The 23,225-nt window shown below is 41.0% G+C and overlaps 3 protein-coding genes across 3 annotated transcripts in view; 2 read left to right on the forward strand and 1 right to left on the reverse strand.

The window, feature by feature from the left end:
* LOC111660862 (potassium voltage-gated channel subfamily B member 1-like) overlaps window positions 1–8,700 on the forward strand; it is a 37,017-nt gene extending 28,317 nt beyond the window's left edge. The window contains exon 3 of the mRNA XM_023414289.2: window positions 2,430–8,700. Coding sequence (XP_023270057.2) covers window positions 2,430–4,280 — 1,851 coding nt within the window. The 3' untranslated portion in view covers window positions 4,281–8,700. The remainder of the gene's footprint in view (window positions 1–2,429) is intronic.
* A 1,983-nt stretch (window positions 8,701–10,683) lies between these two features.
* Window positions 10,684–14,030, forward strand: LOC111660771 (retinol dehydrogenase 10-B-like). Its single transcript, XM_023414164.2, has 5 exons — window positions 10,684–11,210; window positions 12,621–12,719; window positions 12,834–12,979; window positions 13,086–13,217; window positions 13,313–14,030. The coding sequence occupies exons 1-5, from the start codon at window positions 10,761–10,763 to the stop codon at window positions 13,431–13,433; spliced, it is 948 nt and encodes a 315-aa protein (XP_023269932.1). The 5' UTR covers window positions 10,684–10,760; the 3' UTR covers window positions 13,434–14,030.
* Window positions 13,742–23,078, reverse strand: cse1l (CSE1 chromosome segregation 1-like (yeast)). The gene is made up of 25 exons (XM_023414163.2): window positions 23,004–23,078; window positions 22,078–22,170; window positions 21,785–21,927; window positions 21,028–21,129; window positions 20,784–20,929; window positions 20,601–20,691; window positions 20,324–20,431; window positions 19,857–19,949; window positions 19,590–19,757; window positions 19,363–19,492; window positions 19,150–19,215; window positions 18,676–18,878; window positions 18,401–18,485; window positions 18,073–18,134; window positions 17,847–17,983; window positions 17,523–17,626; window positions 17,287–17,384; window positions 17,032–17,182; window positions 16,706–16,914; window positions 16,417–16,514; window positions 16,224–16,309; window positions 15,980–16,061; window positions 15,232–15,378; window positions 14,643–14,874; window positions 13,742–14,457 (listed from the first exon to the last, which is right to left on the reverse strand). Exons 2-25 carry the CDS (start codon window positions 22,160–22,162, stop codon window positions 14,368–14,370), a joined length of 2,916 nt encoding a protein of 971 aa, XP_023269931.1. The 5' UTR covers window positions 22,163–22,170; window positions 23,004–23,078; the 3' UTR covers window positions 13,742–14,367.
* Between the last annotated feature and the right edge of the window lie 147 nt (window positions 23,079–23,225).

Below are 23,225 nucleotides of genomic sequence, written 5' to 3' on the forward strand. Positions count from 1 at the left end.
CACCGGACGGCCCATTTTAAAACTGAGGCTCAGTAGCCAGTGACTCTCTGCTCCTGTTTCTTTTGAAATGCTACTGATAAATCAATGCTCATACTGTAATTTCCTTTTCTCTCACCTGGGGTTTCTGATAACTGAACTGTCTGAACTCCACATCCTGAAATAACAATGAAAATAGTAACTCTACATTCAACTTGATACGAAGACTATGTTAATGTTTCACATTGCGTTTACATTAGTTGTTTTACTCTCTTGGGGGTGATTATTCAGCAAGAAATCTACCTCTAATGGCTCGTATTTGAGAGTTTTCATCCATCACTCGGTGTCTCTTGGGATGCAGGCTATTTCAGGGAAAGGCTCTGATAGAGTTTACTTTTTTTTTTTTTTTTTTTACCTGCCCTTTAATTCACTCTCACAGCCAAACTATTTGGCTGCTGAAGTTGAAATGCCTTTTCTCTAGTCTTTCTCCTGCCCTCTCTTACCTCCCCTGCAGCAGGGTATCCCTCTTCAAAGGCCAAGGTAGGTGTACAAGCAGTCACCTGTCAAGATTAATTAAAGCTTATGGCTGCTGATTGGTAACAGCTAATAATCCTGCTTGCTACTGGCCTGGGACACAGCTTCCACAGTGACCTTGTGCTGGATTTCACACTGACTCTGGGACAGGAATAATAGGTGTGGCACACCTACACATCCACAACCGTGCAGCCCTCTTAATCCCAAGCACTATGAACGACCCTATTGTACTCAGCAGATTATATCATTAGTAGGCGTCTCGTTGCCTCAGAGGTCTCCAGCAGTCTGTCAGTCAGGCTCACTGAGCGTGTATGGTGTGCTTTGTAAAACAAGTAATACATTGTGATTTTCTTGTAGCCTCAGGCACTGAAGGATTCAAGCATACTGAACAGAAATGGCGTGGAAATGACAAAGAGCAAGTGTGGCAGGGGTTTTAAAAAATGTATCAATACAATACAATCTCAAACTCTCTCTCCCTCCTTCACTGTCTCTCTGTAATGCATACGTCAAAGACTCGGAGAGGGTGGGGGAAAAAAAACATCTACCCAAGAGATCATATTAGCTCTGACCCTGTTTCTTTTGAAATGCTGACATGACATTTCACGAATGCTCATGAAGAAAGTAGCCAGAAAAGTTAAATGGGCCGTGAATATCATCAGGAAATGCCATCACTAGTTGGGATATTTCCGCCAGTTCTGAAACGCAATTTAATTACACAAATGGACCCACACCATTTTGACACACTGAAATGGAGTTTCTCATGGGACTGACCTTCTTCCTCTGACATTGTTAAAGCACTATTTCACTTTGGTGGAGGTTTGTTAACTTTCAGCATGTAGTTCAGGGGCAGTCAAGTACTAACTTTAGCTACACAGGTCACCCACTGTCATGTTCCCCTTTACCCTACTTTTTTAAACACTGCAAATTGCATGCAGGCAAAATTACCTCTTCAGATGTATGATCTGTTATGCATGATGTCAAGATGCTGCTTGGCTCTACTTTTTCTGTTTGGTGTGATTATAATATTGATAAAATAGTTTTACAAAATAAAAACTTATAGTGTGGTACCAAGTTCAGGTTCAATATAATGAAAGCGATACTCACACAAACCCAAAACAGATGGCTTCAGAGTTACTGTGTATTCAGTGCAGCCTTTTAATCTTTAAGTCTATTAATCATTCCGGTCTAGGCAGCAAAATGCTGTTCTGAAGATCAAACGTTTGTAGCTTATTGCACGAAGATTAAAAGACTGGACTGAACATGCAATTAGTCTGATGCCATTCCTATTTTGATAGTATGCACATTCTAATAAGTACCTTGTATTTGATTTGTTACCTGACCAACACACCTTCAAACTTTATTTAAAAGTGACCCTCAAGGACAATTTTATAAACTAAATGTTACCAAACAGGAAGTCTACCACCATGCTAGCTGCTCTGTGAGGCTGCACATAAGCACAGCAGTGATTTGAGCTAAATGCTAACATCAGCATGCTAACATGCTCACAGTGACAATGTGTAACATGTGTATGTTTACCAGGTGATGTTTAATGATAGTTTAGCGTGTTATCATGTTACCAATTAGCAATAAACACTAAGTACAGCTAAGCCTGATGGGAATGTCATTAGTTGTGCAGGTATCTGGTCATAAACCAAATGTAGAGAATCTTTAGACAATCCATCTAGTAGTTATTGAGGCATTTCACCACAATTGTCAAACTCATGGTGGAGCTAAAGGAAGTCAGGGGATCACCACAATGGTGAACCGTCCAGTGGTTATTGAGATATTTCAGTCCGGATCAAAGACTAACTGACCAACATTGCTATCCCTATGGGTATACAGCACCGGGCTCTACTTAGACTACTGTGTGTTTTTTAGTATTTTTAATGTTTTATGTTTTTTCTCTCTGTGCTTTTCAGATCCTGGCAATTATCTCCATCCTCTTCATTGTGTTGTCCACCATTGCCTTGTCTCTGAACACGCTTCCAGAGCTGCAGGACACAGATGAGTTTGGTCAACCCACAGACAACCCACAACTGGCCCACGTGGAAGCTGTGTGTATTGCCTGGTTTACCATGGAGTACCTGCTCCGTTTCCTCTCCTCCCCCAGTAAATGGAAGTTCTTTAAAGGTCCTCTGAATATTATTGACCTACTGGCCATCCTGCCATACTACGTCACCATCTTCCTAACAGAATCCAACAAGAGTGTGCTGCAATTTCAGAACGTCCGTCGTGTGGTTCAGATTTTCCGGATCATGCGGATCCTGCGTATTCTGAAGCTGGCTCGTCACTCCACAGGTCTTCAGTCTCTGGGCTTCACTCTCAGGAGGAGCTATAATGAGCTGGGCCTGCTCATCCTCTTCTTGGCCATGGGCATCATGATATTCTCCAGTCTGGTGTTCTTTGCAGAAAAGGATGAAGAGGACACCAAGTTCAAAAGCATCCCAGCTTCCTTCTGGTGGGCTACCATTACTATGACCACAGTAGGGTATGGAGATATCTACCCAAAAACTCTACTGGGAAAGATAGTTGGAGGTTTGTGTTGCATCGCTGGAGTACTGGTGATAGCCCTGCCTATCCCCATCATTGTAAATAACTTCTCTGAGTTCTACAAAGAGCAAAAGAGGCAGGAGAAAGCTATTAAAAGAAGGGAGGCCCTGGAGCGGGCCAAGAGAAATGGCAGTATTGTGTCTATGAACATTAAAGATGCATTTGGCCGCAGTGTTGAGCTGATGGATGTAATGGTGGAAAAAGCAGATGAAAAGAAGGAGAAGGTGCATGATAATCATGTGTCTCCTTGCCAGCCGAAAGGGACACCCAAACTCAAGTTACAGACCAGCCCCAGCAGCCCCATGAAGACCCTGGAGTCAAGCTACCAAGAGCAGGCCAAACCCTCTAGCAGCCCTCAGCATCTCAGTGCACAGAAACTGGAGGAGATGTACAACAAGATGGCCAAGACCCAGTCACAACCCAACCTCAACAGCAAGGAGAAAGGACCGCTGTCCAAAGCAGTTAGGCAGAAAGCTGAATTTGAGATGGGAAACATTCCGGCTGAAGCCATCTCAAGCACAGCGGAGGCAGTGACGGATATGAGGAGCATGTCCAGCATTGACAGCTTCATCAGCTGCGCCACTGACTTTCCTGAGAGCTCTCGCTTTTCCCACAGCCCCATCAGCAACATGCCAGGGAAGGTCAGCACCAACCCCAGCCTGGAGCCCACCTTGGAGAATGAACATGAAGGATCCCAGGGCACCGCTACACCCCTGACAGGACGGGGAACCAAGCCCGGCCCGTATTCTGGCAGCCCCAAGGGCCTGCACAACAACCCACTCAAAAGCCGATCGCTCAAGGTCAACTTCAAAGACGGTGAGGATTCAGGAACAGGGGCCCTCTCAGACAGCTCATCAGTCCAGAGCCCGGAGGTGTCCGTCTACACGACTGCCAGCGGCAGGACACCCAACAAGAGCCCGGAGAATTTACTGCCCAGCATCTTCACATTCCACGATGCATCCATCAACAAGTTCATTGATGCTGACACGGATGAGGAGGAGCACCTGCATGACGGTTCAGGCACCAACCCATCCCAAAGACTCCTGGAAAAAGCTAGCCCTAAGTTTGGCCATCACTCCAGCTACCAGCAGGAGTCCAACCACATGGAGGGTCTCCAGAGGAAGCTGGGAAACAGCACACTGCCGTTGGAGGGGCAGGAGAACCATGTGGTTCAGGAGCTACAGCCACTTCAGGGGGAGCAGAGTCACTCTAACACTTAAAGTTACAATAAGTGAGAGACCACTGAGGAAACAGACAGGAGGGGAGGCGCAGAGGGGTTGGAGAGCAAATAAGAAGCACAGTGGACTTCCTGAAAGTATGAAAGGCACTGAAAACATTTCAAGAATTACAATACAAAATACTTCCTATGAAAATAAAATAACTGTGGAAGATGGGAAAGATTTTTGTGTTCTGCTCTCCAATGTTTTCTGGCCAAGGACTCCTTAAAGACTTAGCAGTGGAATCTGAAGAATGGCAAGGAATGCCTGTCTGATCATTTTTACTATTTATACATTTGTTTTAGCCCAGATTGTCATCTAAAAATTACAACCTAGTTATAAGAAGTTATAAGAGCACGGGATATCATTTTTATAATCGAAAACCTATTTTTCTGACATCCCTGGATAAAGCCAATAGCAAAGGCTGTCCAATCAGTAGCAAACCAGAGAGGGCATTGAAACGTGACACTGCACACTGGGAAACACATTCAGCTGAGAAATAGTTCAAATAACTATGTCGTAGTGTAAAGGCGGAACATACATTTTTCTTGAAGTTATGATTATACATTGTATGATTATGATTTCACAAACATGTTGGGAAAATGTAGAGTTTGCTTCCATTAACTTCCTTCCTCAAAACTGGCCTTAGTTCATGTTGTCTCCCATGTGTTATGTTTGTGTTTGCATAGGTGAGAGACACAGGCAAAGAGCACATACATATACAAGTGTGTGCATTAATTATCCTTCAGTATATTTATTGTTGTGTAACGTTAACGGTCTCTTGTCTTAAGCGTGAACTTGAGGAGAATCAAGTGTTTCAGTCTGATTCTTTTCAGCAGGAGTTTAGTGTCTTGCTCATCGATATTTTTTACTGCACAGAAAACGTTTAGACGATCGAGAGACACTGTGAGGCTGCATCCATCGATTTCCTTCTCGTTCTCGTTGTGCCCGACTGCTGGCAAGAGAGAGCACCTTAACATGATAATTATTTTTATTATGAACACAGAAAAAAAAAGGAAAATGTTTATTCTTGTTTGTTTACGTATTTGTTTGTTTGTAGTTGTCTGCGTGTGTCCCTCAGATTGGTGTAATCAGAGTTCTTTCTTTGTCTTTTTTTTTTTTATCTGGAGTAAATCAAAAAGTCTTATTATTTCAAAACTTTCTCAAAGGTGTTTTCGGAGGAGTTGTCATATTGTAGCTGAAAAACGTAACTTCATATAAAATGGCAAAGCTTATGAGTATCACTAAAGCTAGAAAGACAGCACTGAAAATCACAAAGATTTTCTATGTTGAACTTCCAGATTTGTAGGTGTGTGAATATTGTACATGTAAAACTACAAAAGTAGAATATTACACATTTATTGTACAAGGTAAAGAATCAAAATCATTTATATTTTTAAGATATTTTCTAAAAGAATGGACTCTTAGACAAAATATATTGTGCTAATCTCATAGATTTACATTTTGATTATGTACTGCATTATTTTGATGGACTTGCATTTATTAGACAATATACTATAGTAGATACATTTGTATTGTTTGCTACTGTCTCCCTGTAAACGTCTGTCCCTCTATCCTTTGTGCAATGTGAAGAACCAAAGAATTGTTCTTTCTGATGACTCATACAGACGATAGTAGTTTTACTGTTTTATCTCAAAATGTTAGAAATTTAAGCATTCCTTTTCTAAACAGCAGAATCTGACATATTTCAGGGAGCCATACTTGCTCATTCAGTACAAACATGTAAGCTGGAGAATGCACAGATGACAGGACTGACATCTGAAGAAGAAAGCTGTTGACGGAGGATCAGAAAAAAAAAAAAGAAAAAGAAGAAGGACAATGAAGAGGGAACACAGCACTTTATTTTACATCCATTTCGAAAACTAATTTGATTATTAACACTCTGTGGTTCTTGGCAAGAGGTTCGCTTCCAGAAATCCAAATTATACTCGTATCAGTTCACATGACATCTCTTACGAACATAGAGCCACTTCGCAGCGACGTACAACTCACCACTGAGGCACACAAAAAGCATGGAGGTACATCGTGTGTCTGCAGGCCACTTTAGTTCAACCAAATACCCTGCATCCTGCTTTCCTGTTCGCACCTGACTCCAAACATATGACCAATCTGGGTGTTGATCATCTGGTGCTCTCATGCTCTTTGTTACATTAATCATGGAAGCATGGTTTTATAATATTCTTAACTTTATGACATATTATGCAAGCATGCTACAAAGCATCTATTTTTAGTAGTGAATCTTTATGCTTAAAATAATAGAAGTATTTACTCTGTATGGTTGTTTGCAATCATTAGACATAATGTGAGTTAGATATTTCTGTGCCTTCGCTTTTAACAAACGCCTGCCCCGCACACTGTATCTGTTGCTGTGCCCTGTCAAATGGAGCCCGAATGACAATTAAACAAACTGTGCAGTAAATAAACACACAGAGAACTGGCTCATCGTGATGTCAGACTCATATGTTAGACATCCACAGCCCTTCCTCTAATGTCTTTCCTGTGTACTTACACCTAAATGTAACAAACATTTACATGAAAAAGGCCCATTCCACAAAAACAAACAGGTGCAGGCTCACTCAGTAGAGTGAATGACCACTGTTTCCATGGTGATGGTTGAGATGACTGGGTGGCTCACATTTGATGCACACAAGTAGCCTAATTTGTAGAGATTGAGTCCTTAAAGACTCAAATAACATATTGCAAATACTCACAGGGTTTACAATCTGTTCATACATTCATTCATTTTATCCCCTCCTCACCTGTGGCTTCACTCGGCTGAATTATTAAAGAAATGATGTAAACAGAAAACTAGATTTTGGGCCTTTCAGTCATCATTCCTCTCTTTCTCACAGAAACATGCACACGTTGCAGCAAATGACAAAAGACGGAGACGAAACTAACAGGTGAAACTATGGTGCTGTTGCTGTGATGTGCATGTTCACGTCAGCTACTTGCTCCCATGGAGAGGATGAGTGTGAAATGTGAACGGAATAGGAAGGAGCGTGTGACAGAGAGAGCGTTGCGGCAGAGCTGTCAGCCTGATTGCAACTGACATTACTAATGATGACTGTAGCACTCTGCTCCCTCACCTCATGTCCAACTTCAGACCAAATAACTCTCTTTAACTCACAGTCAAATGACCATTCAAAGCACTGTTCGTGAGCCCCGCTCTGCTCTTGTGAGAGGATAAAATATTCCTCAGGCAAGAAGGCTGCAGTCCTATCCTGTCAATTAGAAGTTGCCCAGCCAGATTAGGCGCTCAGCACATGTGTTCGTTTTTTTTCATTTCAAGGAGTGTCCCTGTGCTGGAGTCTTTTGTGCAGAATGACAATGCAAAAGTGGCAGTTGGGTTGAGACATCCTTTTGAGGATGTGTTCATCTCTGTGATTCTATAAATATCATCTTGAACACGCAAAGGGAGGGTCTGGGCAAGCAGGAGAGGCTCAGTTACAGCAATGTATTTGGTCAGATGGTGTGTTGGAGTCCTGAGGAACAAACTTTGTAACAGAAGAGTCTGGCTTACAGGAAAGTATACAAAACACTGGTGTGTGGGATTTTTGTTGCAGCCCAGCCCTTAATGCTGCATGGTAATGGAATAAAAATGACAAATGGTCGTATGACTTTCACTACTGAAGGCGTTAGAAACAGACAGAAAAGACTAGCTAGATATAAAAATTTCAAAAAGGGGGGGGGGGGTTACACAGTGAAGAGTGAAGATTCATTAATATTCATCACACATCAGTCAGACAGCAGTGAGTACCGAGAAATCTTTGGAATTGAGCCTCTCATTATTGTGGATTTTCTAAAACAAGCCATAGTCTATTTAAATGGTTACAACTATTTTCTCTGTTGGATGAATGTTAACTTATTACTAATTATCTTATTGCTTTTTATATCTTGTCTTCTTATCTTCTGAACTGCACTTTATTTATTTTTCTGAATTAAATCCTCTGCTGTCTAGCGACCATGCAAATAAATTTCAGCATACAAAAGGACATGCTCAAATACAATTTCCAAAAGCACAAGTTATAATGTTGAGTAACCATTTTCTTTAAGCACAATATGCCACACAAGAGGTTTAAAGCCAAATACAGACACATTATTTAATTTTCAGAATATTCCCCCTTCTTCAGGGAATGAATCACCTCTGTCCAACCAACTCGCACAGGTCTGTATACTGCCCTTACTGTGTCTGGGGAAATGTTTGTTTTGTAAAGTTTCATACTTTGTACCAGTTGACTTTGTAGAATATTATCTTTGTGGTTTCCTGTTGTTCAATGCATGTAGCGCTATTTAAAACTTTGACACACTGAACTTGTAAATAAGCTATAGGAAAATGTCTATGATGAGCAATTTTGAAGCAATTTTACTGACTGATGCTTAATAAAAGACAATAATCCAGCGTTGGTTTTACGAGCTTCACTTCGTCGACTGAAATGTGTTTTTTAATAATACCACTCAATACATAACAACAGGGATGTAATACATGAGAGCGAACAGGTGAGATTGTGCCGGAGCCAGAAGGTTGTGGACGGAGACTGCATACGTTAGACAACAGCACCCTCCAGTGTTTGTGTTCTTAAGTAAAAAACTATTGGATAAATACCAAAGGTAACCACTTACAATGATGTATTTCAGTTCACTGAACTTTGACATCGTAACAGATTGTGCAGTATGACACTGTTTCCACTGTTTCTTTTTAACCTTTAGCCATTATCCTTACTTCTTATCCTGTGTCTAATGATAGATTTTTTTTTTTTTAATCTAATGTTATTAGTTAATATATATATTAATCAGTTACATATTTTAGGTCCCTCGTATGAAAATGGTTGTAATGATTCAATGATACAATCATTTTCAGTCCAATGTACTCAGCCGTAAGCAGCCAACAGACTCCCATTTGTCATGTTACATGATGTCATGACGTCATGGTCGCAGTATAGAGGAGGATTACATCACAGTCAATGCCAGTCACAACTTCAGGCTTTTCCCAAGATACAAACCTTCTTAACTTCCATGACTTGGAATCTCTCTGCAGGAAATACGTAAACAAAAAAATACTAAAACCTGGGTCACACCTACTGTCACATGTTTTAAAGCAACAAAAAAAGATGTAAAATGCAACTGAGGAACAAGAGTAATAATCCAAAATTGCCTGTTTATGAAGAATGCTAAATATTAGGGATTTGTGCACACGTGCTAAGCAGTTTATCACCTTAACATTTTACTCAGAGGTGGCTAATCCACCTCACATCATGGATCAGGAATAACTTTCTATAACAGATGAAAGGAATGTGTACGTAATAGGTGACCAGTCATGGATAAAATACTAAAAATACCATACTTGTGTAAAGGTAGTTTACTATGGTCAGGTGAGGCAGAGGTAACGCTCTTACATAAAAGTCAAAAGAAGCTCAGAGTAAGTTATGGTTTCATTTTTATATAAGAGAATATTGTTAATTTCATGGCAGCTCTAGGAGGACAAAGAGCTCAAACATGTTTTTAAGAGGGAAAAACTTAAAGAGAAGTTAACCCTCTTCTCAGCTGACTGACCAAAAGCTGTAAAATGCATGATCTAAATCAAAATATAATTTCTTACATAAATATTTATTAAAAAATACTCAGAAGAAAAGAGAATGTAATGTTTTACAAATTGTGAGTTTAAAAGTTAAGCTTTCCTGAAGAACAAATAAGCTTTTTTTTTACAAGTAGAACAGAAGGAAAGCATGAAGAAAAGAAGTAAAGCCTTTATTCAAATATAACTGGCACCTTCACATTTTAGCTCCACCTTTATGTGACACTGAACATTTGAAATAAATAAAGTCAGCTTTTGGCCTTTTTGACATCAAACACCACACTGCACACAATGTGAACCTGTCCTTCAAGGAGAACCGGCCTCAGAATTAACATGAAAGGGTTCTAAGCTAAAGCATCGAAATCACAGGAGTTTGGAGAGTCCTGAACCAGGCTGTGGGTCTGCTGAGAGGAAGGCGGCTGCACAATGTTTGTGTAGAAGGTGTTTGTTCCAAGCATTTATGTGAAGCGGCATCAATAACCAACTATTGGTGAAATAAAAAATATGTGAAGTTATAGTGTGACCTGCTCAGGTAATCACACAAGATGCAACTGCTTAAAAACAACATCTTAACATCTATACCTTGTGGAATTTGCTCTGGCAGATGTCTGTGCCTCTCAGCCTGATATTAAACAGTGTTGTTGAGTGTTTTATTAATCCCTGCCTCAGTTTTACTCAGCCACTGTTATGAACGAGTTGTGAATGTGCTTCCCTGGTCATCAGACAAAAAGCTCTTCTATTGGTGGCCACCATCAGTCTGCCTCCTAATCCCACACACACAAGTTATATAAAGTGGCCATCCAATCCCACGTCACACGGACAAACGGCTAACAGTGCAAAGCTAGGCGGTCTGCTTGTGCGGCTCTTTAACTTCTTCCCGGAGCACCATGATTTTTATAGTGGACCTGCTGCTGATGCTCATCGACCTGATCTGCTCCATCCTGACCGCGGTCATCCAGACGTTCCTCCGGCCGAGGCTCAAGAGCATTGACGGGGAGCTCTGTCTGATAACAGGAGCCGGGGGCGCGCTGGGTCGCCTGTTCGCCCTGGAGTTCGCCAAAGAGGGAGCGCGCCTGGTGCTGTGGGACTGCAACACGGCTGCCAACGAGCAGACCGCCGAGCTGGCGCGGGAGATTGGAGTTGAGGTGCACACGTACACAGTTGACCTGTCCAAGCGTCAGAGCATCTACGAGGCGGCGGACAGAGTGAGAGCGGAGGTCGGGGAGGTCTCCATACTGGTCAACAACGCAGGCGTGGTGGCCGGGCGGAGGCTGCTGGACTGTCCAGATGAGCTGTTGGAGAGGACTCTGCTGGTGAACTGCCACGCGCTGTTTTGGGTGAGACTTGACGCACACACCTTTTACGCGCAAACACCTGTGCAAAACCGGGAGACTCCACTTTCCACACACAGCGCTGATGTGACCAGTCTGACATGAATTACATAACATCTATTTACTGTGGTCCTCCCCGCTGGCTCCGGTCAGAGTTTGTGCACTGATGTGTGATGGGATCAGAGCATCCTTTGCCACAGCAGAGCTGGAGCGTCACATGGCAGTAGAGAATGGGATGCCCTTGCAAGTGGCAGTGGAGGGGGAGGGGGGTAACTTTATATCACTCATCCACAGAATAGGAGCCCAAGGGAGCCTACCAGCAAAGACAGCATGTGATTCTGCACTTGATCCTCTTAAAGCCTGAGTCTCGTGCTCCTACAATAAAAGGGTATAAGCTCATAAGCACCAAATATTAAGGATATCAGGGAGAGACATATAGTGGGCGCGTGCTTTCTCCATTTTTGTGAAAGTGCCTTCCTCGCTAGAATGCACCTGGTGGCAGAGGGCTCCCAGTTGCAGCAGAACCTGAGATAATGTGGCCAAGAATGAGGAGCTGATAACCCCTTTTAAACCCAAATAGCCCGAACTGAACATTCATTTCACTGTTGCATATGCATATAAGCAGAATATGAGCTATCCATATTCTGAAAGAAAGTTATAAATTGCAAAACAGTAAAGCCGGGGCTTTTGAGGGCCCAAGGCGGTCATTAGTCTCTTTATTTTATTCACTTATTTTATTGTAATTAAGTTCTAAATTGTATTTTATTGTATCAAATTCTATTCTACCTATTCTTTTATTATTATATTTAATTCTATTTTATCTGCTCCTTTATTATTAATTTTCTCTTTTTTGTTTGCTAATGTTATTATAGCTTTTTTAATCTATTTTATTGTATCTCATTGTAAGCTTTCTTACTTGATTTGTCCTTTTCTTATTGGCTTATCCGTCATCTGTGAAGCACTTTGAACTGCACTAACCTGTGTGTAAAGTGCTATACAAATAAAGTTTGATTGATTGATTGATTGATTGAGACCTTGCCTACAAGGCCACAATAAACGTTGTGAATTCATTTATTTAGTTTTGCTTGTTTGAGACCTAAGGAGAGGGAGCCTGCTACTGCATTGTTAGATTTCTGATGTGTAGCCAGCCCATGTGACAAAAATCTCCAGTAAATAAACCAGGCCACTGTCAACTCAGTTTATTCTGTGCTTATATGCTGCATATTTGTCATATTGTTTCAGATACCCTCCAGCTTGAATAAGTCACATTAACTTTGAAAGGGGGACAACGTAGCCCTGTGGACAAGGCTGATTTTGAATTTGACTCAGGGGACCATGACCATTGTCACGGTTATGGATTAATCACGCCATCATCTCCATTTCTGTTAAATGTACTAATATAATTTTTCCTCACAGATGACGAAGGCCTTCCTGCCTCAGATGAAAGCAAATAACCACGGTCACATTGTAACCATTGCCAGTGCTCTCGGACTATTCAGCACTGCATGTGTAGAGGTAAAATGGTTAATGACTTCATAAAGCAAAAACTGAACAGACACATCCTAGAACAATCCATTTAAAAAGACACATAACTCTAACTGACTTGTCTTGTTTCAATTTCACCCCCAGGATTACTGTGCAAGTAAATTTGGAGCTGTTGGTTTCCATGAGTCACTGACACACGAGTTGCTAGCCGAAGACCTGGATGGCATCAAAACTACTTTAGTGTGCCCTTATATTGTGGACACAGGGATGTTTGCAGGCTGTGAGATCAGGTGAGATACAATCAGTTGTCATTCCAACTTTTCTGGTTGATAGCACTAGAAAGAAAAAAAAAAAAAAGGATGCTATGTTCTCCACTTCCTGTTTGGCATCTTCCAGGAAGGAACTCAGGAGTCTAATTCCACCTCTGCAGCCGCTCTACACCGTGCAGCAGTCCATGAAAGCCATTTTAGCCGAACAGCAAATGATCTGCATTCCTCGCATTATGTACATCCCCTTCCTCACACGAGCGTAAGTATCGATCAGGGCATTTGTGAAACACGTGCAGTATAAACGGTTAGAACCGAGGTGAAAATTAATGCGGGACTTTTGCATTTGATCTTTAGACTGCTACCGTGGGAGGCAAACGTGGCAACATATCGCTTCATGGGAGGCGACAAATGCATGCTACCCTTCATCAAGAATGTTGAAATGAAGACCTCCAACGGTCATATCAAATCCTCCTAACACTTTTCTGACTGTCTTATAACCTTGTTAAATAATGGACTGATGCAGACACCAAAGGCTCATACTGTATATTCTTAATACATGAACTTGTTATCTGAAGGGAGAGCCCACTATCTATACTTGTTCACACCATGGTAACTTCATTCACAGCCATATTGTAGAGTGATGGGTTATTTCTCGTTATAAATAACCAGAACTGGGCATAACGGAAAGTAAAAATGCTGTTATTAACCTCTACACTGGAGGCCAGTAAGATTCACAAACCAAGATAAACTCAAAATACAACAGAAATACCGAAGAGACTGCAATAGTAGCAGATCTATACAAGTGCCTCTTTTTATTCACAGAAACAAACAGTGCAGAAACAGAGACTAGACATAAACAAATCTACAGGAAACATGCAACAGAAAAATATTAAGCATTATGTTTGAGCCACAGACTACAGTCTCCATAACCGTAAAAAGGAATTCAAACATACCAACAAAAAAGCGCAAAAGAAATCTTTCCCATATGAATCAAAGGTTCAGCGTTCCCCAATACTGTTGAAATATATCTCTGCTGCTGCTGCTGTTGTTGTTGTTGTTGTTGGTGGTGTTGTTGTTGAAATAAACTGATTGTATCAGAACTTGAGAATCCTTGTTAGCCTTTGCTACACAGCACACAAAAGGCCCAAACACAAAACAGTAATTCAGTTATGTCAACTTTTGGTCATGTCTTTAAAAACCCTTAAAAAAACTTCCATCAGAGAACACACCCTAAATTCAGGCAAAATGATTATTTCCTCTGTCAAAATCCATCACATAACTGTCAAGTCACACCAAATCTGTAAAGACTCAAGTTCAGCTGAAGCAGGTCTGTCATGTGACCCCGAGGCCGCTGTGGCTACTCCTGCAGTGTATTGCGGTCTCATTATGTGAAGAGCATCACATCCGTTTCAAACCAACTGCACACTGGCTGCCTGTAAGTAACCCTGCAAGAACTGGAGGGCTTCTGCATTCAGACTGGTGCTCAGCATCGAAGGAACCTGCACCAAAATAAAGGGAGACAAGAAGAAACAATAACTGATTTGCTTTCTGCAGCACCCAATCATCTGCACATGCAGCTCAACAGGTCTTTTATTCAAGACAAATCTAAACCAAGTCATTACGACTTGTTTAAACATCACCACAGATTAGCTCTGAAGAACATTTCCTGCATGGCTAAACATACCCTTCCTGGAAAGGCAGTAGAAAGCTTGTGGAGTGATTGTGCCAGCAGAATCTTGGGGTTGCCGACGGCGTCTCCGATCGGGTCATGCTCCTTCTTCCCAGCAAAGGCCAGCTGTGAGAATGCTGTCTGGTAGCCTGGTGTGTCCTCAATGTCGATGAAGTGCTCATCATCTGGGATGCTGTCATCTTCTGGTAACTCAAAAAGACCAATGAGGGCCTGGAGCAGTGGGGTCCTTAACAGACACATGAAAACACAGATGACTATTAGTTAATTTTAACATTCAAGTACAGTATATGTATACTAAACTAGAGCAAATACATATTCAAAATTATAGTGATCCAAATTGGTCATCTATTAATCAAAAGATGACCAAGCTTCCCTGCCCTAGCTTTCATGAATTCAACCTTAAGAACAGATTTCTATTAAAAATTGTAAATCAATCTGAAAACAGAGCTGACATGAAACATGCTTGATCTGATATTAAAGGTCCTGCACACTGCACAGGCACTGTGGGTGTGTAGGAGCTTGAATCAATTGACCATGAAGGATAGAAAGGCAATGCTGTGTTTTCATTGAGCAGCTTCCTTACCAGATTTTAGTGTACTCCGTGTCCATCATTGCAGGACACTCAGTAAGGACTTTTGTAATGCCAACAGCACAGATCTTCTTCTCAACTGCTCCAGACACCTTCTGAACCTCTGGAACAACTATTTTCTCCAACACCATACCAAACATTCTGCAGAAAAAGAAGCAAACAGGATTAATACATTTTGCCACTGGTCTTCTACAAACATAAAGACACACTGGAGACCTGCAAACCCACTTATATCAGGAACTATTGAGGGGCATATTTACTACACTACAGACAACCAACAAATCAGATGACATTTCATATGAAAATGAGAGGTAGCATTACTCACTATATATATGCATATAAATGGGTGGCAAGTGCACTACCAGGTCATCATCAGGATGGAAACATGCAAATCCATTTTAACAGCTGTGAATCCAAGCTGACTACAGCTTCATTATTTTAGGGGCCATCTTTCAAGATTTAACGAGTGTTTGATGATCAAAGTTTTGGCTGCAATATTCCCTCAAAATATGTCCTGTTCCTAGAAAATGGTGCTTCTTCACAGTGAGCAAAGCGGGTTTCAATAGCTCGAGAGGGCCAAACAAATTCAGAGGGACAACCAGCTTATGAATCATTTGACCGCTAAGGTGAATATAACTTCCCATGTTCCCACTGCCTACATGCTGCACTGATGGATGAACCCACTAAATAACCGCAGTCAGACATCAGTGTGCGTTGTGTTTTATATTGAAAATACACTTACTTCGGCTGGATGCTGTCAAAAATCTCCTGAAGTGCAATAGCTCCGTATTTGACACAATACAAGTTGATAAACACCAAGAAACCTGTGAGGAAGAGGGACGCCAGTGAAAATCTGAACACTTGACACTATACTGGCTGATATCACACCCTTGCAGTCAGTTCTAACAACTTAAAGCAAGTGCTCGGTCACTGACTGATCAACAGATTAATAGGTCTAAGCAGAACAGTGAGATGATGGTACTGACTCTTGATGAACTTGGTGGTTTTGGAGCTTTGTAGCCTCTGGAAGAGCAAGATGAAGATCTGTTTCCTGTACTGAGTGATTGATTCTCTGGCAAAAGAAAAAGTAAAACAGGTCAACAAAACATGTCACAATATAACCCAATCAATTTCACCAGGTGCTACATTTCACTACTGATCAAACTATAATCAACTTACGGAGGCATGTGCTCGATGATGCTGTTGAGAAGGTAAAAACCTTGGTGGTCATTGGCCTTAGAGGCAATGAGCTTTTGGAAAACTCCAAGCAAGCCAGGCTGAGGAAGAGAGATGAGATCGCAGCATGAATATACTTGTTACAGTGAATAAAATGGATAATCCATTTATGTTAAGTATGACATGTATGCATTTATAATGCAAGTATGTAAAGATACTATCAATGTCGTCAGCTGCAGACAAGTAAAACATTGCAATATTCTCTGCTACGCACAACACTGCTGTCACTTACTATTTTATCTGCAGCAGAGCTGGCAATAGTGGCACCTCCCTTCTCAAGGTAAGCCTGAAGCAGGCGCACCAGAGGGGGAATGTTTCCTGTCCGCTCCCAAAGCACAGGTTGCAGCAGGTGAGGAAATAAAGCCATGTAGGAAGCGGGAATAGAGTTGGAGTGGATCTCTAAGAGGAGAGACATCACCTGGAACACGTATGGAAGAAACTCTGTAACAGAGGACACGGGGGAGAGGAGTTGAGTTGCCTTTGATCAGCTACCAGCTTTTGTTTTATCAAAATGTCTTCTAAACAAAGACAAATCGATTTCATGGGTAAATGACACACCCTGCACATCATTCTGAAGGATTTCAGTGAAGACTGGGAAGAGAGCCTCCTCGAAGCTGCTGACAGTAGTGGGGTTGGCCTTGCAGGTGATGCGGACAGACAGGCACAGGGACTCAAACAGGTAGTGGTTAAAGTGAGGCTTGCTGGGATTCTGAAAATAAGTGACAGACAGTAGAAAAGATGACACGTGTATCCTTTAAACAGGCATCTTGGTAAAAATATACCTGTATCCATCAATAATAAAGTCTGGATTACCTTGCTGACTAACAGGAGCTTATGAGTGAGCTGCCCAATCAGAGTGGGAATGTAGGGAACAATGGCCTCCTGCAGGAGGGAGAAGCTGCGCATGATGGCTTTAAAAATGGAAAAGAAAAAAAAAAAGAAATAAACACAAAGACATGATGAGACTACTTAAAATAACTTTGGAGTTGGTCTGATACTGACTGAAGACCATTAATGGGGAGCATTTAGACAAAGAAAGTCAGGTATACCTTTCATGATGTATTCATTTTCTGCAGAACCAGGAAGCGCCAGTGCCTTGAACAAGTAGTTGAGCAACTGTTCAGTAAAAGGTGCCATCTCTGCAGGAGAGATACTGAAAAACACAGAGGGTGATTGGCTAAATTAATGGGTTGGTAGCTAAACAGATGGATCTAAAAGCCTGAGCAGACTTTCCATACTGCCATGTTGCTTCAGCTCAGTTGTCCATAAAACTTTTTGTGAACTGTTTACTTTGGTATTCACTCCACACACACAATTAATTAAGCTAAAGATATACAATATAAATATGCGTCACTGTATTGCTTGATACTCACAGTGTGGTGTTGTTGGGGCCTCTCATAGTAAACAGCCTCTCCAAAGCATGGGCAGCGTAAGTGTGCTCCACTGTGCTCTCTGCCTGCAGGTGAGTTATCAGTAGAGGAACTGCCTGCAGCAGCTGCTCTTTAGGAAGCTGAGGGACAGAGAAGAGGCGCTCTGTAATACATTCATTAGGCTTTTTAATTTAATTTAACAAGTTGTTGAGAAAGCAAGAGTTCACACCTGGCTTCTGAAGATCATAACATACTTGATGGCATCTGCCTTCAGCACTGGGAATTCATTAACTACAGTGATAATAGAAGAGATCGATATTAGTTTGTGTATTCACAAAAAAGTTTGGACATTCAAATTTCGCAACAGTTGCGAAACCACAGCACAACTGCAAAACACATTTAAAAGCCATGTCAGTTGAATAGAATGTCCAGTATTTATTTCAACTGCTCAGCTACTAGCTAAAAATAAAACAGTCAAAGTAAACAGTTAGCCAATGTTTAAACACGAGATATTTAGCAACTGTACAGCAGATTGAGGCCTTTAAGAGTATTCTTACCATTGAGGGATTTTAAGTCTGGGAGAATGTGATTGACAAAGAATTCTGTCAGATTCACCAACTCATTGGCTTGTGTTATTCCATGCTAGAGGGGGAAAAAAGGACAACATATATATTTTTAAAAAAATAAATATATAAATAAATAAATATATAAATAAATATATATATATATATATATATATATATATATATATATAAATATAAAAAACACAGATAATGAATTTACACTGTATTACCAGTTACAATAACCCTCAAAATGTTTAGCTCAACCGTACCTTCTGTGTCTGGGCTTTTGATGCCAGTGATGTGACCAAATAGATGGCAGCATCTTTGTGTTTCCAGTTCTGCCCGGGGTTCTTTGCAAACTCTGCCAGCATCGAGTTCACATAGCCAGAGAAGATTGCCGTGACTGGGCCCTCGAAAAACTTACAAAGGCCTCTCACCAAATCACATGCTGCCCTACGACGAGTGTCGATGTCTGAGGAAGAATGAGATGAAGGTTATCCTTAGCATGGTTTGGTTAACTGTCCATCATTTGTCAGGCTGTATGCAGAAAACTTCAATTGAAATATTGGATGCTAACATTCTAATTTACTTTGACTCATCTTATATGACAGGATGGACATCTTTCTGGTATTCTTAACAACAGTCAAACACTTAATTTGAAGAGAAATCACATACGTCATGTGTTGATAATAGTCTGTCATCTTATCATAAGAATTATTTCCATTAGAATCTGCGATCTTTACCGGATCCTTCAAGGTCCCTGCGGATGTATTCCTCAGAGTTATCTTCAAAGGCCTCCTCATCTGCACCTGGTTGGGCATCACAGACAGTCTTGTCAGTATCACAGTACATATTTACATGTTAGTGTCCATGCAAGCAGAGCCCTGATTCAGTCTTCTGCTGAAAACATTTTCTAGGTGCAATCTGATGACTCAGAGAACAAAGCATTTCCTTACTTCTGAACTCCATGTTGGGCACAATGACCTTCTCGCAAATGCTAGTGAGTGTATTCTGGTCCTCAAATAGATGCTTGTAGTGTGGCCTCTCACAGACCGAAGCCAAGAACTGGATAGCATTACTTACAAGCTGCAACAAAGAAAAGGTTTATTGTGAGTACAGGAAAAGAATTTCAAAATAGAACAGCAGCAACAACAGAAACACAGTCAGGGATGAGTGATCTCACCAGGTCATATTTGACTTCCTGGCCAGTAGAAACTAGAAGGTTCCAGATAGCAGTGACGAAGCGGGGAAGGTACGGCTGAAATTCTTCATCGTACTTCTGAGCGTAAAGAGCAGCATTGTCGCAGATCTGAGACTTCAGCAACTCTAGGAGACCTGCTTCCTCCTCATCCTGGAGAGTTGTCAGGACAGAGACACAAAGAAATGTTAAGAATCACTTGAAAGTACAGCAGCTTAAATGAACTCCATGAGCAGAAAAGATACAACTCACATCTGTTTGTAAAAGTTTATTATCCAAAGTCAGGAGGCCATGGAAATTGGTCATCCAGGTTTCCATGTTGTCTTCAAAAAACTCTGGAAGGTCCTGTGTAATAATCCAGAGTACAGCCATAAGTAAATGTGTAGTGTACAAAAATTGAAATGAATTACTACAGAAACAGAAGCTGGATTTACCTCTATATGGAACAAATTCAACATGACACTTTTCTGAAAATACTAATGTATTGCTTGCAATAGTTACCCATTTATTACAATAAATCAATAATTACTATGTAATTGTATTAATTTCCAATTCAAAATAATAAACCATAGCAAACTCATCACTTCTATCGTTTAGTTAGGTTGCCACATTTGTTGAAAAAAAAAAAAAAAAAAAAGAAGAAGAATTAATCCAATAGGTATCAAAGAGATTTGTCCAAAATAGCAAATTCATTCAAGTAAAAACCAAACTGAACTGACCTGGAAGTTAAGACTGTAGAAAAGTTTTGAGATGAGAGTGAGCGAGGAGAAGAGGACCTTCAAGGCATTGACATCTGTAGCATGAGTCTGACACAACTCAATTGTGGCCTACAGAAAAGAAGAGAGAAAATTAACTATAAATAGTTCCTCATATCAAAACATTATCATAACTATGTCAAACATTTCAATATTGGCTAAATCAAACAAATATATTGCTATAACGACTGGTTTACTTGTAAGTGTTGTTGTTGTAATTGCACTGATAGTAATTGCAAACCTTGAACAGCTCTGTCAGAGGCAGAGCAAATGTGTCCAGTACTAGTTTTATCTCCGACCAAAGCTCATTTGATTTGAACTCATGGCGATACCTTGAAAAGCAGAAAAAGGTAAAAAATGTTTGAAATTTCCTGTGCAAAGTTGATTTTAAAAACATTTTTAAAACCTTAAGAGTGACCTCTACCTCTTGAAGAGGGAATGCGCAGTGCGAAGCACTCCATTGATGATGTGGAAGTCTCCACTTCTGAAGCGGGTCACCATCTCAGTTAGCAGGTCTGGCCATTTTTGAGGGAAATCTTCCCTTCCTATGATACTGATGGCATCACTCAACTGGGGAGATATGTAGCATAAACAGGGACTTGGTTGAGCATCTTCCTTCACACCTTCAAGTTAGACCCTTTACGGCACTGTGACATACAAGGGCGTACCTGTTTTTGAATCTGTTCCGGACTGCTTAGCATCAAATTTACAATGTTTGCTTTGATCGCTGTTCGGTCTGCATCAGAGATTTTGTTTGGTTCATCTTCAACCTTTGGGAAAACAGAACACAAACATAGGATATGGAGTCAGTGCACAGTTTATACTGTTTATATACAGTTAGTTATATACAGTAGGTGGGATAAACTTTCCAGTACACCTGACTGTATGATGCAATCTACTGCATCATCACAATCAACAGTCCTAAAAAAATATCACTGCAGTGAAGCAACACTGTAAACTGAACTCAACCTTCTTGAAACGGGGCTTTAACAGCAGTAGATTGTACAAATGTTTACAATGGTGTGTATGTTGTGTAGTGTGAACGCAAAAGCGTCCACTACGGAACCAGCTGATGGACTGTACTGCTGCTGTGCCTATGCAAAACCACTGACCCACTGATGAAAAACCTTGTAACTGCCACTATAGTAGGGTTTATCTACATGGCAGATTATGAACAAGTAGTTTGTCCTCCCTGTTCACAGTTTGTCATAAAGTAGCAAATACAAAAGACAATGTGAAATCTGATGTATGCCATGACGGCAGATATGAACTGTACATTATTTCTACTGGACCTGTCACAATCTAGACAAACTGTATCTACAAACAAGATATTGGATTGGTATGAACAGAATGATAAACATGTCAACTTTATGTTACTTAGTGAGACTCAAACATGTAAACTTTATGTTACTTAGTGAGACTCACAATGCGCCAGTTTCTTTTGATGTAGTTCTTGAATGTAACAGCAGCACAGACGCGAATCACGTTGTCTTGGGACTTCTCCAGCAAAGTGAGTAATAATAAAGGGTAGTTCTGGTTTCCCTCAACAGATTCAAGAAACTTTTCAGCTAATAAAGAAAAGGGATAAACGGAAAACAGGTGTTACAGAGCAGAGATTACACAATCAAATGAATGTTTAACGTAAATAGGTCGATGAGAACAACATTGCATCTGAACTGCATTAGTACAGGCAATGGTATGTCTGTAAACTGTATTACCTGGACGTCTGACTGTTGGGTCTGGATCCAGTGTTTTCCTGAGATACTCAGTGAGGGTTTGTAGGTTAGCATCATTCAGTTCCATGCTGGTAACTGAGGGTGAGAAAACCAGAGAGTGAAGGGGCAGCAATTTGCCCAAGAGGCTGACTGACTTTCTACATATGATTGGACTTTAACTAAATGCTGAGTAATCCTGTACACAAATTTTAGCAATGCGTTATTAAAACGTGTGTATTGGTTCCAGCAAGATCACATTGCTTAAGAGTTTCCAGTGTGCTAAGTTTAATTATTAGAACATCCCATCCCAACATTGTGATTAAAAGCTCCTAAATATTCACTGATCTCTCTGACAAGTCAAAGCTATTCTTGATAACAAGTTTACAGCTCCTCTGCTAGTTTGAGCCATTCATGCAATCAGCCCACCGTTAGCCTGCTAGCAGCTAACCTAGCTAGCTGGCTACAATCTGGCATCCGCTCCGATGGCCCCGCTGACTCCAGATCGGTTTATGCAGCCTTATGTCTAAGCTAGCAGGCTAAAGGTTGTCTAGTCTTCTGCAAGTTCAAATATAAGCACATGGTGGTCGGGATATCACATAAACTGGTCCGCATATAAAGTTTAAGTTATATATAACGGAATATGTCTATTGCTCCTTTGTCCCAACTTACACAACGTACAATACTATCTAAAGCAGCATGGAAAGCAATAACCCAGTTCCAGTGAATAGTCTGATCCAGTAGCCGGTTTCCTCCAAGTCAGCCTGCTAATGTTAGCGCTAGCTTGCTAATGTGTTCAGTGCTAACCACAAAGTTCGCTAATTCCCGAACACTGCGTGTTTACTCGCAGGATATTGGACTATGATCCAGTCTACAAGTTTGAATCTCGCATTACTCGATATGTTGACTGTTAAAGTAATGGGGCGTCTTACCGTTGCAGTGAATTTCTGTCAGAAAGGGATGGGGAGGCACTACGGACCGAACAGACTTGCTCGCCGTGCCAGCTTTCAAATGTCTGGAGCAAAAGGAACTGCGCGGTCAGTATACTGCGCAAGCGCAGATGTCATGCGAAAGCTCTAAGACACACCCCTTGCTTGGCCTCTATCCTCTATCAGAGACAGTAGAGAAGATCTTTGCCTGCGTCAAGTGCAGCA

The sequence above is a fragment of the Seriola lalandi genome, unplaced genomic scaffold (genome assembly GCF_002814215.2).
Source record: "Seriola lalandi dorsalis isolate HSWRI2012SDOR001 ecotype SW California unplaced genomic scaffold, Sedor1 jcf7180002054522, whole genome shotgun sequence".
Lineage (NCBI taxonomy): Eukaryota > Metazoa > Chordata > Actinopteri > Carangiformes > Carangidae > Seriola > Seriola lalandi.

What these genes read in the sequence shown, in the direction of transcription:
- LOC111660771 (XM_023414164.2), top strand. Translation starts at nt 10,761, where the DNA reads ATGATTTTTATAGTGGACCTGCTGCTGATGCTCATCGACCTGATCTGC. An exon ending in TCAGCACTGCATGTGTAGAG is followed by an intron (nt 12,720 to 12,833) that starts GTAAAATGGTTA and finishes TTTCACCCCCAG; the next exon opens with GATTACTGTGCAAGTAAATT. An exon ending in ATCCCCTTCCTCACACGAGC is followed by an intron (nt 13,218 to 13,312) that starts GTAAGTATCGAT and finishes TTTGATCTTTAG; the next exon opens with ACTGCTACCGTGGGAGGCAA.
- cse1l (XM_023414163.2), bottom strand. Translation starts at nt 22,162, where the DNA reads ATGGAACTGAATGATGCTAACCTACAAACCCTCACTGAGTATCTCAGG. An exon ending in CCCAACAGTCAGACGTCCAG is followed by an intron (nt 21,928 to 22,077) that starts GTAATACAGTTT and finishes TTTCTTTATTAG; the next exon opens with CTGAAAAGTTTCTTGAATCT. An exon ending in TCAAAAGAAACTGGCGCATT is followed by an intron (nt 21,130 to 21,784) that starts GTGAGTCTCACT and finishes GTTTTCCCAAAG; the next exon opens with GTTGAAGATGAACCAAACAA.